This window comes from Engraulis encrasicolus, chromosome 1 (genome assembly GCF_034702125.1).
Source record: "Engraulis encrasicolus isolate BLACKSEA-1 chromosome 1, IST_EnEncr_1.0, whole genome shotgun sequence".
Classification (NCBI taxonomy): Eukaryota; Metazoa; Chordata; class Actinopteri; order Clupeiformes; family Engraulidae; genus Engraulis; species Engraulis encrasicolus.
This window is the reverse complement of record NC_085857.1, coordinates 56,764,077-56,779,076: the sequence shown is the minus strand read 5'-3', so window position 1 is coordinate 56,779,076 and position 15,000 is coordinate 56,764,077. Positions and strand designations below refer to the sequence as shown.

Sequence of the window (15,000 nt, the reverse complement as noted above, 5' to 3'; positions counted from 1 at the left end):
CATGGTCCCCACGTCTCCTCATCATTCCATGCCATCATCGACTACGCAGATTACCCGAGAGAGACCGATGACCCTCCATAGAGAAATAATGACTTCTGTCACTCCTGTAGCGTACATCGCTTTTGGTGTACACACTTGCTGCTTCTACAATATACACAATTTACTTCTTTATTTGTGCCCACAATTCAAAATTGAGTTTCCATAGACACAAATTTATCAGTTGCAAAGATACTCAGGCATGAACTAGATAAGTGGCACCACAGTGATCAATAATAGGTAAAAGTCTCAAGGATATACACAGCACCTTCTTCTCCCTGCATTTTGAGCCCAGTCCAGCGTGTTTTGCGTTGCTGGTGTTTGATTGACAGCAGAGACGCGCAATTGCATGCTGGATGGAATGCGCGCTCTCCGTCCTCCACAAATGTTGCGCAGACGGTGATTGTTGCACTCCTAATAATAGTGTTCTCATCTACCAGTCCTGACTGAGACCAGTGTAAATTGACTCCGCTCCAGTTACACAAGTCGTTGAGGTCTGGCCAATCCGACCTAACTCCAAACCCGACTGCTCTTAAATCCAGCTTTCCATTGGGTTTCTTCCTAAAACCAAGGAAACTGGGTTCTGTTTCCTTGGCTTGGGGGACTTTGCGCTTTTTCATATCGAGATACAGCGATGCACGGGCCATTTCTCGAACGGTTTGATCGTCGTTGTTTAGCATTCGAACTAAGTGGGCCAGCCTAGTCGCGATATAGGTCCATTCAATGTCTGGTACCCATAGTCCACCCTCACGCGCAGAATGGTGGATGAAGTCACGAGTGGTGTGGCTATTCAGGCCAAATCACCTCCTTACTGTCGCCACAGTTGTGTTGTTCAGTTCCCTCAGGACGTTACGGGGGAATGTGGGGAATTTGCGAAAAGATGTACTTTCGCAAGGGCGATCTGTCTAATGGCCTCTAATTTCATTACAAGTTCATTACATTATTCAGAAATAATGTCTCGCACTTGTTCATCCCACTCCCCTGCTACATTAAAACGGTGTCCAAGGTACATGTATGTTTCCTTCCTTTCATACAATCTAATTGGTTTGTCCCCTATTTTGAACTGTGGTGGCTGGTCCGATTTCGCCCGGTACCATCTGTTACCACCACTCCTCCGTTCGAAAAAGGCGGCACATTTGGTTTCTTTCGCCTGGAGGCCTGACCATTCAAAAAAGGCGTCCGTCTTCATTAGCATTGAGTGTATGATATTTTCCCACACACACAAACACGCGCACACACACGCACACACACCCACCCACGCCCTCCGCACCTGAGTGCCTGCAGTTCCTCGCTGGTTGCCTTGGAGTCCTTCTCTGGAGCTGAGGCCTGCTGCTTTTTCAATACGTCTAGCTCCATCTCAGCCTTAACACACACACAAAAACGCATATGCAAAGGCACACACGCACACACAGTTGGTGTCATTAAGATTACGCAGCTTTAATCGAATTCGAAGTTGTTTGTGTTGTGTGCATTGCTGTATCGTGTCAGTCTTGTATGCCCTGCAACAGCATGATGTGAATGTGTGCGCGTGTTTGTGTGTGTGGTGCGTGTACGTGCGTGCTTACAGTTTGGGCTTGCAGTTTATAAGAGGCAGCCTCTTCCTGAGCCTTTGATACCTGCCCCTGAAATAGAGAAAGAGAGAGAGGGGGGGTGAGAGAGAAAATAAGAGAGAGCAAGGAAGAGGGAAAGAGAGAGAGAGAGACGAGACATAGAGGATATTGAGTAAAATGAAAGATACATAAATATCCAGTATCGGTATATCCCTATTGGAGAACCTATGTTTTATGCAGAGCACAAGTGATGCCCCAACAGGTTTCAGCAAGCTCATTTATTTTCTCAATTTTCAAGTCAAAACACCCAGTCAGTCAAGTCAATCTTAACTGAAAAGTCATCCAATAACTCATTAGGCCTGTAGAACATTCTCTTGGTCTGGTTGAACACGATTTCTAACCATCATGCAACATTTCCAGAATGCATTGCTGATGGTATGGTTGATGTGACATTCACATAGTAGATCATTTGACGTTCCACAACGACTGCGTTCGTTGATGGATAGCAATGCAATGCTTGTGTGGCATGGTCTCAAAGTGTCATGGGATCAAACCCATGGCAACCATCCGCACAATTCCTGCAGTTGCTTATCTCTGTTGTCGGGGTTGTGGGACAAAGAGTCTACACCAGTGTTAACGCTAGAATTCTTACTGGCCGGACAAGTGGCCGGCTGCATTGCAGAATACCGGACATTTAGACTATCTAATGGACCTTCCCTCATATAGCCAAACACACACTCCCTAATTGGTCAAAGTGGCTAGTAAATTGGTCTTTTCTTCACTAGCATTGGGCCAGTTGGCTGGTGTTAAAGAGCCAGCTGCTTGTATGCACGGGGAGCAAACGCGCACTCTCTTTCACATACCCGAGAGCTCGAACGAACTGAAAGAAGAAAAAAAAACAGCCAGCCAACGTGCTGCGCGCATAGGCATATCTAGCCAAGTTATCGACTGAAAACATTATGTTTTATCAGCAAACCAGAAGAGGATTTCCCTACTCAAATTGGTTACGATGTGATGCCTGTAATGGTTGTGCAGCAACGGTAACAACGCTACTGAAATTTGAACTGTATTGCGTTGTGTCCCTGCGCTCTAAAGGGAATTGACACGTTCCGTACGACGCTCTATATATGTGGCCGTGTGAGATACATCCACTAGCCATTTTGGCCGGTGATGAAAAAAGTGATAAAGCCTTGCATGCACTTTTACTGGGACTTCTCATGAGCATATCGTTCTCTGAAATGTTTAATTTGACCCTCGACTGTGGCCTAGCCTACATGGAGATCCACCACCATTTTTCAGCAGAGGTAAAAGTGAAAGTGATTCGATGCGATGCTGCCATCGCATTGGGTCCCAGGCTTGACTTGGCAACTGGGCATGAAACGGTTTTGCAAGCGCAATGCCCTTTGTGTTTAGGCTACTGATAAAATACAAAAAAAACCTGAATTGTTCCTCGAAATCAGCTAGCGTGAGTCAAGTGATTGATTGGGGAGAACGCCGTGGGGGACGAGAGCGCAAGCAACACTATTGCGTGCTGTTTATGACACGTTCATTTACATAGGCTATTCATAACTATTTTCGTCTTTGTTCAGTTTCATATCACTGGTGTTTTGTGTAGCATTCAGTATTTAAAATGAGCTAATATTATTTACTGAATAATTTTAGTCATTTTTTGCCGGACATTTTGGCCGGTCACATATTTTGCCGGTCATTCATGATGCAAAACGGCCAATGTCCAGCCACAGCCGGCTAACGTGAACCCTGGTCTACACAGACGTCAGTGAATATTTGGTCAATCAGTTGTAGTGTAGCGTAGTGTGTAGTGGTGCATGCTGGGTAGTAGGCCTCTAAATGTACACTGTATTGTATTTGTACCGAACCGAACAGACCTGTACCAAACCGAAGAGTGCTGTACCGAAGGGTAGAATGACATGCTACTCTGTTCATGTTTTTACTTTACATGTTGCCACTACATGCAGCTCATGCAGAATGCTGAGAGAGAATGCAGGAAAAAAACAGGTGTAGAGGCTTGTTCTTTGTGAGACCTTGTGAAAAGTACTATTTCTTAAATTGATGAAATCTCCAACCCAAAGTTGCAGTTTAAATATACTGTACCGAACCGTGACCCCAAAACCGAGGTGATTTTCGTACACCATTACACCCCTACTGGGTAGTGTAGTGCATTTCTTACCTCCATATCAGTGCTGTGAGCCTGTGCCCTCTGTAGTAACTCCTCTGTAGTGTCGTGTAGTGTAGTGGTGCATGCTGGATAGTGTAGTGTAGTATAGTGTAGTGGTGCACACTGGGTAGTGTAGTGTATTTCTTACCTCCATGTCTGTGCTGTGAGCCTGTACCCTCTGTAGTAACTCCTCTGCTTCCTTCAGTCTGCGTGTGAGTTGGGGTGAGTATTCAGAGCTGGCCAACTCACTATCATAGGACTCCAGAATAGCCCTCATTCCATCACGCTCCTGTAGACACACACACAGATGTAGACACACACACACACACACACACACACATTTTATGTACTTTATTTGATTCCACATTACAAGTTAATATCGATAGGAACCAAATGTGATGAATAATCGACACGCACGCACGCACCTCGCACGCACGCACCTCGCACGCACGCACGCACGCACGCACGCACGCACGCACGCACGCACGCACGCACGCACACACGCACACACACACACACACACACACTTTCTGTGCTCAAAGCATAGGCCATCCAATGACGGTGATTTGGGCATCTTGAGTTTTTCTCTTTGAGTGTGTGTGTGTGTGTGTGTGTGTGTGTGTGTGTGTGTGTGTGTGTGTGTGCGTGCGTGCGTGCGTGTGTGTGCGTGTACCTTGGTCAGTAGCAGGACTCTCTTCTGCAGTCTTCTGACCAGAGCGTCTTGCGTCTCCCTCTTCTTGTGCTCCTCCAGAGATTTGGTCTTAACAGCCATCAGCTCACCACGCAGCTCTGCACGCGAACGCTCTGCCGCACGCACACTACACGCACACACAGAATTAGTGAACACACACATGCAAACACACTTAACTTGCGTTCATTTCAATCCAAAATCTTAAAAACACAAGAACCAAGAACCAAACTGATCATTGGAACATTCTGCTCCAAATATGGCTAATCCCAGTTGAGAGAGAGAGAGAGACAGACAGACAGACAGACAGACAGACAGACAGACAGACAGAGAGAGAGAGAGAGAGAGAGAGAGAGAGAGAGACAGAGAGACAGAGGTGTACGAGAAATTCAGACACATTGTGCCTTCACCTTGCACCAGAGCCGGTTCTGACCTCTGTGGGACCCTAAGCAAAAATATGCCAAGGGGCCCCCCTAACTATATAAAACATGTCATCCAGACACCCCCCCCCCCCATTTGGCCAGCCATAGGCGCATTTCTTCCCACACTAGCTAGAGTTTTTCCAGACCTTAGGGCCAGATTACACTTCCGGACTGATAAACTGACTCACACATGGATATACATGAATGAAATTATTATTATTATATTAAATTATTACCCACAAAGGTTAAACATAAAAAATGGCGTTGGTACCATGGGAGTTTCACAATGTGGCATACAAGTCCTTAGGCCTAATCTAAAGAATTTGAAAAAAAACCATTGTCTATCCATAAAGGTTCCCATTAATTTAGAAATGACACAAACTAGACTGGATGCCAACAAAATACATTTCCTTTAATTATTAGCACAGGTGTTGCCTAAGAGTATCCTAAATTAGATATTGGAGGCCAGGCTTGCACATCTAAAGACATAAGGCTTGCACATGCAAGACGTGGTGGTAATGTGAAAGTAACCTACTTAAAGTAGGTGAGGAAGGTAATACATTGCGCGCCCTCGCCAAAGTTTTCTCTCGCCAGCAGGAGTAAAATGAACAGGTTGCATTTCTCCTCACAAAGTTAACGTTCCAAGCGGAGTTTAGCATATTGCGTCGTATTTCGCTGTTAAAAGTTTGTTGATCACTCTCCATCTCCCTCTGCAAGCGGGGCTGGTGCACGATACCCACACAAGACTTTCATTGTTTTGGCGAGCTGATTAGAGTAACCGACTTGATGGAGGACTAGGCTACTGAGTAAATTATTCAATAAAATATTCGGGAGATAGACAGATCATAATCTCAGCGTCAATCCCGCACACATCTTAACACACAGACGCCCGACCAGTACCTTTCCTCTCCTCTCCCCCGGGCGGGCGGGCGCAAGCACACGCACACACACACACACGGCACCCCTTCCTATCTCATACTCTTCTCCGTTGATTCGATTGCACTCACGTTTCGTCGGCTAGAAGTCAGCTGATGTTTCTCAACTAGGCAGCTACTACAGCTTTCGAAACAGCAGTAAGACATTGACAGCAAGACATAATTTTCTTGATTCTTCCTGTTGATTCGTTTACACAGGCGGACTTAAGTTCCCGCGGTAACGCAAGGAACGCTTGTAGTTGCGCACTGACTGACATGGGCAGGAACTGGGCATTGTTGTGAGATTCTCACTCAAGATTCTCACTCCTGTTCCATCCGAAATTAACCACAGAAGAAGGGGTGACCCGCGTAGGCCTAGATAGGTGACTGCAGGGTGCGATTTGTCAAAAAACCAGAGGGGGGGATGTTTTTTTTTCATGAAACGTGACATCACAAAATGAAGTTCACACGACTAACAGCTCAATATTGGATGATATCAAATGAATAACACTTAATTCAGTCAAAAACAACGTGGCAGTGTATTTTTTTCCCAACACGGACACGGACACTAAGACAATGCGTCTTCATTGAGAGGTTTTTTTTTTCAGCCTAATGCAGTTGGACATCTCTTGCGCAAAAAAATGTTACACTGAAATCGCGAAGGGAAAATTCTGTAGCCTACATTTCGTGTGCCAAAGACACTTCAGTCACTCACAATCCTAAGCGCACTAACCCTAGAAATAGCCACCGAGTGTAGGCAGAGGGGGCTTTCAACGTGTCGTCCTCATGCGTTGCAACTTTCTACAAACTTTTAGTCGGGTCATACAAATTCATTGCATGTTCAGGCGCTACTCCACCCATTCCGTCTGCCTTGACAGTAGCCTAGATTTACGATTTTCATAGCCTAATGTGCAGACAGAAATGCTTAAACAATTTCAGTAACTTTTCTGCTCCATTTTAAAGCACCTCTCTTCCTAGAGCACCTGCTTTTTGCCATTTGCATTCTGCATCCAATAGGCACCTCATCAATTAGCGAGAGGGCGCAACGCGCACCTCCTCTGCGGTCTAACAAACCCCGAGGAAAGTGATCAGGACAGGGCGCCTCTCGCAACATCTGCCTACTGTCGGTGCGTCTTTTTGCATAGCCACTCAAGAACAGTCGGGAGTTGGAAGCAAAGTAGCCTATTTCAAACCAAATGTCTTAAACATTTCCTTTGTTAGCTCCCCCACTGACGCTGCGCAATGCAATGCAATGCGCCCCTTTTGAGCGCCTGTTTGTAGGCATTAGCCAAGTAGTTGGGTAGGTTGTTTCCTATTTGATGGTCTATCAAAAAAGGACTAACTGCTACTTTGGCGTTTCATTTTCACAGGTCGTTTGCATTAGCGATATGTTACTAATTCCCGTACATAATGCAACTTTGTTGCATATTTGCTGTTGAGTCCGGGACCTCGTAAACATCAAAGCTTCCACCACGTCGGGCAATTTTGAAAGTGAGTGCAATGTAGACTGCAGAAAAGGGTCACAAGTTGCCTGTCATGTCAACATTTTTGTTAGTTTATTTTGATAGGCCTATTCGCGAGGGTATTTTTCCAGCAAAGATAAAAACCAGAAGGGGGGATAATCCCCCCCATCCCCCCCGGCAAATCGCACCCTGGGTGACGGAATCAATAATAAGTTCGTCGTTTTTTAAATTAGCCTATTTTTTAAAAAAATTTTTTACCTCAACGTAAGTGACGTCATGGGCAACGCGAGGCCCTACGCAGAGAGCGTAGTGAGCGTTATGGGCCCGCCGGCTCTGCCTTGCACTGAGAAAAGAATGGGTGTAGGAGGGAAGAGAGAGAACGGTAGGAAGAGGGAGATAGAGAAGAGGATAGAGGACAAATGTGGAGGTAGGAGAGGACAGAACAAAGAACAACAGAGTGAGAGAGAGAGACAAAAAGAAAGGAGAGCGAGAGAGATAGATGAAGAGAGAGATACAGTGGTGCTCATATGTTTACATACCCCAGCAGAATATCCGCTTTCTTGGCGATTTCTCTCAAAATATGAAGGATTACACAAAACCTTTTTTTTTCACTCATTGCTAGTGACTGGCTTAAGATATTTATTAGCAGTATTCTGTGTTTACTCTTTCAAAAGCATGATCACAACCCAAACTACCCAAATGACCCTGTTCAAAAGTTTACATACCCTAGTTTCTGATGCTGAATATTGCCCTGTTTAGCATCAGGGGCCGCTCTAAATTGTTTGTGGTAGTTGTGGATAAGGCTCTTAATGTTCTCAGATGACAAAACAGCACATTCTTCCTGGCAGAATGGTTGTTTCCTATAATACCTTTGGGTGTCTTGCTGGAACCTCACATTTGAGGTTTCCCCTGAGTGGCTCAATGATGTTGAGATCAGAAGAGTGAGACGGTCGCACAAAAACTTAATTTTATTCTTTCTGAAGCTAATGACGGGTTGATTTGGCTTTCTGTGCTGAAATATTGTCATGTTGGCATGTCCAACAATGAACCATGTGCAGATTCAAGGCTGATGAGTGTCAAGTTTCCTCCAGTATTTTTCACGGGGCAATGTATTCATCATTCTGAAGGTATGGACCAAAAGTGTAGTGCATTTGTAACTCAAATGTCCCCATGACATCAGTGGTCCATAACCATGTTTCACAGAAGGGATGGTGTAACTTTCATCATAGGCTCCGTTGACTGTTCTCCAAATGGTACTGTTAATAGTGGCTGAAAGAAGTTCCATATTGATCTAATTTTTCCAAATGACTTTGTCAGATGCATTCTGATGCTTCTCACTATGCTATTTGGTGTATCATATGCAAAATAACATGTTCGCATTTTTGTAGTAATGGCTTTCTCCTGGCAACCCCCAACAGCCCATCTTTCCTCAAGTGCCTCTTTCCTGTACAGTTTAAAACATTTTTTCATGTTGTCCTACATTTCACCTGAAGTTATTTTTTTGGTTGTCCTACGCCTCCTGAACAATTTCCCTTGCAATGATCATTGCAATGCAATGATTCCCTTGCCCATTGGCTTGATTCCAACCAAACTCCCCATATTGCATTTCTGAATTGAAATTCCAACAGTGCCAACATGACAATATTTCGACACAGAAAGCCAAATCAACCCATCATTAGCTTCAGAAAGAATAAAATGAAGGTTTTTGAGCGACCATCTCACTCTCCTGATCTCAACATCATTGAGCCACTCAGGGGAAACCTCAAATGTGAGGTTCCAGCAAGACACCCAAAGATATTATAGGTAACAACCATTCTGCCAGGAAGAATGTGCTGTTTTGTCATCTGAGAACATTAAGAGCCTTATCCACAACTACCACAAACAATTTAGAGCGGTCCTTGATGTTAAGCAGGGCCATATTCAGCATCAGAAACTAGGGTATGTAAACTTTTGAACAGGGACATTTGGGTAGTTTGGGTTGTGATCATGCTTTTGAAAGAGTAAACACAGAATATTGCTAATAAATATCTTAAGTCAGTCACTAGCAATGCAGGGTATATACACCAATCTTGAAGTCAAATTTACTACCATTTAATACCCTTTTTCACTACCTATAGATTTTTTTTACAACCATCACGACACTCCGATGCGAGTATTAACAAGACATCTTTTGTAATTTTTACCTCCTTAACATTACATTACACTTTCGTTTTTTTGCAAAAAAACGCCCGAAACGGAGCAGTACGGCGGGACAGTACCATGCTCAGGGTACCTCAGTCATGGAGGAGGATGGGGGAGAGCACTGGTTAATGACTCCCCTCACCAACCTGGCAGGTTGGCATCCTGACGCCCTAACCGCGTACCCATGACTGCCCTAACACTGCCCTCAGATACAGAAATAATCTTTTCTTTTTGCCAAAATGGTACAACTAAAAAAATAATACCTTGTTTTTCAAAAAATAATACCTTTTGAACAAATTTACAACTTTTAAGGCCATTAAATTTTGACTTTTTAATTTATCACCTTTTAATACTTTTTAAAACCCTGCATACACCCTGAATGAGTGAAAAAAAAGGTTTTGTGTAATCCGTCATATTTCGTGAGAAATCGCAGAGAAAGCGTATATTCTGCTGTGGTATGTAAACATATGAGCACAACTGTAAGAGGATGAAGAGAGGTGTGTGTGTGTGTGTGTGTGTGTGTGTGTGTGTGTGTGTGTGTGTGTGTGTGTGTGTGTGTGTGTGTGTGTGTGTAAGAGAACAAGTCCGACAGGCAGACAAAGATGCGTCCGATGGCGGCGAAGATCGTGTTTTGGCCGATTTAAAGAATGCTTGTCAGTTGGGACGGACGGACGGACAGACAGATATACCCCTTATAGAGGTGCTAGGACGCATCTAAAAAGAAGTGCCTGAAAAGATCTAGTGTATGTGTGAGTGAGGGAGGGAGTGTGAGAGAGGGATTAAGAGAGAGAGGGATGGAGAGGGAGAAAGAGGGGGGAAAGGGAGAGAGGGAGGGGGAAGGGAAGGGAGAGAGAGGGAAAGGGAGAGAGAGGGAAAAGGAGAGAGAGGGGGGAAAGGGAGAGTGAGAGAGGGAGAGAGTGCCTGTGAGTGTGCAGAGAGAGGACAGGCAGGTCAGGTATTGACTGAAGTTGCTGACCCCAAATGAAGACCGTGTGTGTGTGTGTGTGTGTGTGTGTGTGTGTGTGTGTGTGTGTGTGTGTGTGTGTGTGTGTGTGTGTGTGTGTGTGTGTGTGTGAGTGTGTGAGTGAGTGAGTGAGTGAGTGAGTGAGTGAGTGAGTGAGTGAGTGAGTGAGTGAGTGAGTGAGAGAGTGAGAGAGAGAGAAAGAGAAAGAGAGAAAGAGAAAGAGAAAGAGAAAGAGAGAAAGAGAGAGAGAGAGAGAGTGTGGGTGCGTAAGAGAGGGAGCGAGAGCGAGGACAGTGTGCGTGCGTGTGTGCGCCCGTGTGCGTGTATTGACTGCCGTTGCTGACCCCAATGAAGACTAAATTTGCTGAATAAAGACACCAGATTATCCTTCAACAACCTTCACTGCCAGAGAAGGTGTGTGTGTGTGTGTGTGTGTGGGTGTGTGTCAGTGTGTCAGAATGTATATTAGGTGTATGTGTGCTAGAGTGGGTGTACACGTGTGTGTGTGTGTGTGTGTGAATCTGTGTATATCTAGGTGTGTGTGTGTGTGTGTGTGTGTGCATGTTGCAGTGTCAGTGTGAATGTAGATAGATGTGGACGTGAGTGTGTGTTCGGGTGTGTGTCTGTTCAGCTGTGCTGCTGTGTGCGTGCATACATGCGAGTCTGTGTGTGTGTGTGTGTGTGTGTGTGTGTGTGTGTGTGTGTGTGTGTGTGTGTGTGTGTGTGTGTGTGTGTGTGTGTGTGTGACAGAGAGTGATGAAATAGTCTTTCAGGTTTGACCTTGCCAAGTACAAAAGCCATCACTCTCAATGACGCATACACTATAGACATGTGTGTGTGTGTGCGTGTGTGCGTGTGTGTGTGTGCGGATGCGTTCGAAACAGCATATGCCGTCTTTTCAGTTAGCTAACTGGACATGGAGTCATAAAGTGTCATTTCAAACAAAACAAAAAAGTTTATTTCCTCCTTTAGCTGTTGCCTAAATTTGTGGGCGTAACGGAGATATTTGAAGGCAACATCGGATGCTGACTGACTAAAGGGCTCTGCATACTTCACGTGCGCATTTTGTCGCGTGTGGCGCGAGAACCATTAATGACGTCATCACTTGCGACAGACTATTCATACTTCAGAAGGCTTTCGCTCGCATTGTCGGAAGTGCCCTCTGCTGTTCATGAGAGAAACGGCAGTATCTTTCGCAACTCGCAGCGTGAGTTCTACGGATGTATAAGCAGCGTGAGTTCTACGGATGTATAATAGAAAGCCAAACACGGCTGCTGTAGGGCTACTGAACGTCTGACTTGTGACTTACCACATTGAAACATATATTTTTTGTTGTAGCCTTGTGATGGAGTGACCATCACTAGGGTTGTGGGTGTGTTCTGACTAACATGCCAACGAGCCTGGTTCTTTGGTGTAGCGGTCAGAGCCCCGGTTTACTACCCCAGAAGGTCTGGGTTCGAGTCCCAGCTGGGCAACTCTACTCCCCTTCGCTACAAATGGTGTCAGAAGTGGGATGGTACCGTGAGGCCATCGGAAGCGTACCCATTGTGTGTGAGCCGTAATTCCATGTGAGGGACCCCCAGGATTGGTGACCCTGGTGTGAGGGACCCCAGTGATGGGTGAAGCATTGATGACAGGGCACACTGGATGGGAGAAGCATGATGGGCAGTTGCGTGAGGGACACCATGAGTGTGTGAAGCGCACGGGTGCGCTTCCCGAAGGGGAAGGCAGTGTGATGGAGTGACCATCACTAGGGTTGTGGGTGTGTTCTGACTAACATGCCAACGAGCCTGGCTCTTTGGTGTAGCGGTCAGAGCCCCAGTTTACTACTCCAGAAGGTCTGGGTTCGAGTCCCAGCTGGGCAACTCTACTCCCCTTCACTACAAGCCTACATTGCCAGATCATTCCAATACCATGTGAGAGCATTGTTCTGGCGGCAGAATTTTTAAATATATCGCCGAACACAACGTGCTTCTGAACAAAGTAAACAATTGTTTCACTGAACAACATTTAAGAGAGAAGATAAAATAACTCTCTAGGACATTTTATTATCCTCAAAATGATGCATGATCCATTCTGTAGTAGCCTACAGTAGTTGTAGCCTCTCTTCGCAACTCCTGCTTTGTCTGCCTACCTGTATGGTCGCTGGTGGCGCACGACAAGTTACAAAATATCTGGGGTGCACGACGTCGCGCCACGGCAGCTCACGACACGGCGTGTGACGTCATTTTGGGTCACGTGACGGCGCGAGTGAGGTCGCGAGTGAGGTCGCGAGTGAAGTATGAAGGAGAGTAGCGCCAGTCACGACAAGTATGAATCCCCCTTTACTGTTGCCAACTACCCAGAATGCAGTGTGCCAGCTCCCTCACAACGGTGAACCTGAAAACAAACATGGCGGCCACCCGATCTGCTTACTTAAAAAATGGTCTTCATTCCAACACTTAGATTGGCCCATAGATAAAATAAAGGTTATGTATGTAACCACAGTTCTATGACTTTCGGATGACCAGGTCACCAGCGCCTCTTTTCAAATGCCGTTTTTTTGTGGTAGGCCTACAGCTTGACTCAGCACAACTCTGCCGTCACTTTTTGCTCTTTGATTGAGCTGTGTCGTACCCAATCGTAAAGCAAAAAGTGTCAGCCAAGTCGCGCTGTTTTGACCTGTAGGCCTACTAGAAATCCGGCAAAAAAAAAAAACAAACAAAAAAAATCTTTAGCTTAACCAAATAAGGTCATAGTTCAGCTGACAAAAAGGAGAAACAGAACCAAATAAGGTCAGAGTTCAGCTGACAAAAAGGAGAAACAGACAAAACAATAGTTCAGAGAAGTGGTAACTGTGGGGGGGATAGCCTATCTCCTCCTACAGATGTCACATACATCACAGCAAGAGCTCACACAGGGACAGGGACAGAGTTCACACAGGGTTTAATCAAACAGAGTTTAACTAGAAACACAGAAATCAAAAGTCCTAACTAGGCCTACAGGTTATACTTTTATCACATTTTATATTTTCAATAATACCTGTATAAATGCAGAGAATTTCTTAACACCGGCAGTGGAAAAGGGGCACTGGTGACTTCTTTGGTATCAACATTCGACCTGCATGATGGATCATTCAGTGCCGAAAGCACCGCCTGGCAGTCAGTGCAAATGAAGTCTAACAGGAAAAAATAAAATAATATTAACCAGATTTTTAAAAAACGATGACATTTAATCTGTTGTAATTATACTGTTGGCCAATAGAGTGCAGTTCTTCTTTCCTTCCAATCAATATGGGCAGTCAGTGAGCAACCATCTGCACCTTGACCTCTGCCAGTTGCAGTCAGATCCATGGCCGTGGATTTGTATATTAAAACTGACACGAGAAATCAACATTGTAGTCTCTAAATATGATGTCGCTTGATCTATTTTAGTGCCGTTTGAAACCAACGTTTGTGCGTTTGTGTGTGTGTGTGTGTGTGTGTGTGTGTGTGTGTGTGTGTGTGTGTGTGTGTGTGTGTGTGTGTGTGTGTGTGTGTGTGTTTACCTGCTGGTCAGTGTGTAGTTCTGCTGCTTCAAGTTGATCTCTCTCTGTTGAATGTCGATCACTTCTCTGGAGAGATCCTCTGGTTTCCTGCACGCACGCACGCACGCACACACACACACACACACAATTAATAAGAAAAACACAACTCACATGGACTACACACTCATACTACTCATACAAAAACACACGCAGGAGAACAATACACAAACACACACACAAAAAAATTGAGAAAATCCAAGAATATAATGTGAGATGTTGATACTCCTTTATGGCTTTCAATATTTTCATGGGAGAGATGGTGTGTGTGTGTGTGTGTGTGTGTGTGTGTGTGTGTGTGTGTGTGTGTGTGTGTGTGTGTGTGTGTGTGTGTGTGTGTGTGTGTGTGTGTGTGTGTGTGTGTGTGTGTGTGTGTGTGTGTGTGTGTGTGTGTGTGTACATTCATTAGCCTGTATCACAATATCAGGGTGTTTATGAGTAAAATATCAGAGGGCGAGACAGAGAAAGCGAGTGTGTGTGTCTGTGAGTGTGTGTGTGTGTGTGTGTGTGTGTGTGTGTGTGTGTGTGTGTGTGTGTGTGTGTGTGTGTGTGTGTGTGTGTGTGTGTGTGTGTGTGTGTGTGTGTGTCTGTAATGTTTATGAGCGGGTGAATGAGAGCAGTAATGTGATTAACAATTATTATACAAAAGTCAATGATCATTAAAATGAAATGAGGCGCGCGCGCGCACACAAACACACACACACACACAATCTCTCTCTGGCTCTCTCATACACACACATGCAGACACGCACGCACAATAAATGACAGACAGACAGACAGACAGACAGACAGACACACAGACAGACAGACAGACAGACACACACACACACAGGCACGTACAGGCATGCACACACGCACCAGCGCTTTCCGCAGAAGTTTTGTTAGTTAAGGTGGTGGGACATTAAGAGTATATTTTTTGGCTAAGCAACTTTAGAAATTTTCTTCACAGCATGAAATCTTTATCAGGGTGGCCGCCTTAGCAATAAAGTGCTGGGGGAAAACCTGCACACACACACACACTTCCTCATACAAAAACACGCACGC

General features: G+C 45.1%; 1 protein-coding gene across 1 annotated transcript in view; it reads right to left on the bottom strand.

Annotated features, from left to right (window-relative positions):
- mad1l1 (mitotic arrest deficient 1 like 1) overlaps nt 1–15,000 on the bottom strand; it is a 61,525-nt gene that overhangs the window by 31,842 nt on the left and 14,683 nt on the right. Inside the window, exons 11-15 of the mRNA XM_063206818.1 lie at nt 13,921–14,007; nt 4,436–4,580; nt 3,911–4,051; nt 1,602–1,658; nt 1,307–1,398 (exon numbers count right to left, since the gene is read on the bottom strand). Of these exons, the coding sequence (XP_063062888.1) occupies nt 1,307–1,398; nt 1,602–1,658; nt 3,911–4,051; nt 4,436–4,580; nt 13,921–14,007 (522 nt within the window). The remainder of the gene's footprint in view (nt 1–1,306; nt 1,399–1,601; nt 1,659–3,910; nt 4,052–4,435; nt 4,581–13,920; nt 14,008–15,000) is intronic.